Consider the following 1,632-nt stretch of genomic DNA (forward strand, 5'->3'; position numbering starts at 1 on the left):
TACAACCTCATGATGGTAGTGTACTATCTCTGTGTGGTAAGACCCTCCCTTTAAAATCAATTTTAATATACAAAGGTTTATTACACACAACTTTAATAATGCAATTTCCTCAAACTAACTACCATCATGTTGTTCTCACTCCTAAATATTACAGGCACATTAAGTTTGGATACACAACTGACCAGTGACATATAATGGACATCCACAGGCGGGAGATTTGCTAATAATATTGGAGTTTTTTCATTAATTAACAAAACTGACTGTTTACGTAATATAACAGTAACTATTGGCAGTTTTATAAATTTTTTACAAATTCAATCTACAATTTTTTGGTACACTTTTGTGTTTTGACATAATAGATTCTCTTGGGATTTCGCAGGAAGCAAAAACATGGTTGAGAGAAAAAGAACACAAATTAGAAATTATGTGCCACAGTATACTAATGACAATGTTGGTATGTACAAAATCATTATTATAAGATACAATAGTAATTTTTTACCTGTTTATATCATTGTTAAACTTACATATGTTTCTACGTACTCGACCACGACAAACTTTTTAACAGCCATTATTTTGGTTGAATATAACAGAATATTGGAACATGGGATATGTGGTGCATGAGTGTGAATACTGCAATGCTCTTTTTTGGTATGGCAGAAGGAAAGAAAAGCATTACAATACAAATGGACCTACGTACACACTATGCTGCAGAGGTGGACAAGTGGAGATTCCTCAACTACAAGAAGCTCCTAAGGTGCTATACGATTTGTTATATGGGAATGATGTCAGGAGCAAACATTTTCGGAAGAATATTAGAACATACAATAGCATGTTTCAATTTACATCTTTGGGTGCCAAAATTGATAGAGGTAAAAGTTCATCTAGAGGACCACCAACATTTATCTTATGTGGTGAGAATTATCACTTGATGGGGAGCTTGATTCCACCAGACGAATGTATGGCGAAATTTGCTCAACTATATGTAATCGACACCGAAAATGAGATCCAAAATTGGATGTCTATAATGGGGTATGTAATGAATTTTTATATATCTTAACACGTATTTCATGAAATGGTAAAAGACATAATGGATAGCGTATTTATCTTTTGTGATAAAATTTTGAATTTTTCAAGTGTGGTCTACTGTTTAGTGCCGAAGAAAACAAGACAATTCAAGAAGAAATTGTGAAGGACTTAAAGATGACGCTAGACTAACACAATGTATTGGTAAAGGCATTCCATAATGTGAGGCAGTCAATAGCAGCAGAACCCACTTCAAAGGTCAAACTTAGGCTTTTGGAAAAAGAGGAAAGGATGGTAGGAGGTATAACTTGCCATCCACAAATGAGGTGGCAGCATTGATCGTGGGTGACTTCGATATTAACCGTACAGATAGGGATAATATTGTGGAGACCCAAACTGGAAGGTTACAACGTATAAATCAACTGAATCCATCATACTTGGGGTTGCAATATCCCTTATTGTTTCCATATGGAGAAGATGGATATAAAGAAGACATCCCTCTAAACAAGAAGAAGAGTAACTGTGAAAAAGGACGGCAAGAAGTGACAATGAAGGACTTTTTTGCTTATAGAATTCAAGAAAGATTGGCTGATGCTTCCCCATTATTGT

General features: G+C 34.9%; 1 protein-coding gene across 1 annotated transcript; it reads left to right on the forward strand.

Moving 5' to 3' along the window:
• Positions 1-390: 390 nt before the first annotated feature.
• Positions 391-1,057, forward strand: LOC148579458 (uncharacterized). Its single transcript, XM_088501814.1, has 2 exons — positions 391-454; positions 591-1,057. Exons 1-2 carry the CDS (start codon positions 391-393, stop codon positions 1,055-1,057), a joined length of 531 nt encoding a protein of 176 aa, XP_088357940.1.
• The last annotated feature ends 575 nt before the right edge of the window (positions 1,058-1,632 follow it).

This window comes from Arachis ipaensis, chromosome B10 (genome assembly GCF_059453495.1).
Source record: "Arachis ipaensis isolate K30076 ecotype BB chromosome B10, ASM5945349v1, whole genome shotgun sequence".
NCBI lineage: Eukaryota > Viridiplantae > Streptophyta > Magnoliopsida > Fabales > Fabaceae > Arachis > Arachis ipaensis.

Excerpts from the sequence above, each read along its gene's own strand:
- LOC148579458 (XM_088501814.1), top strand. The coding sequence starts at position 391 with ATGGTTGAGAGAAAAAGAACACAAATTAGAAATTATGTGCCACAGTAT. Across the intron at positions 455-590 it reads GTATACTAATGACAATGTTG|AATATTGGAACATGGGATAT; the intron begins GTATGTACAAAA and ends TGAATATAACAG.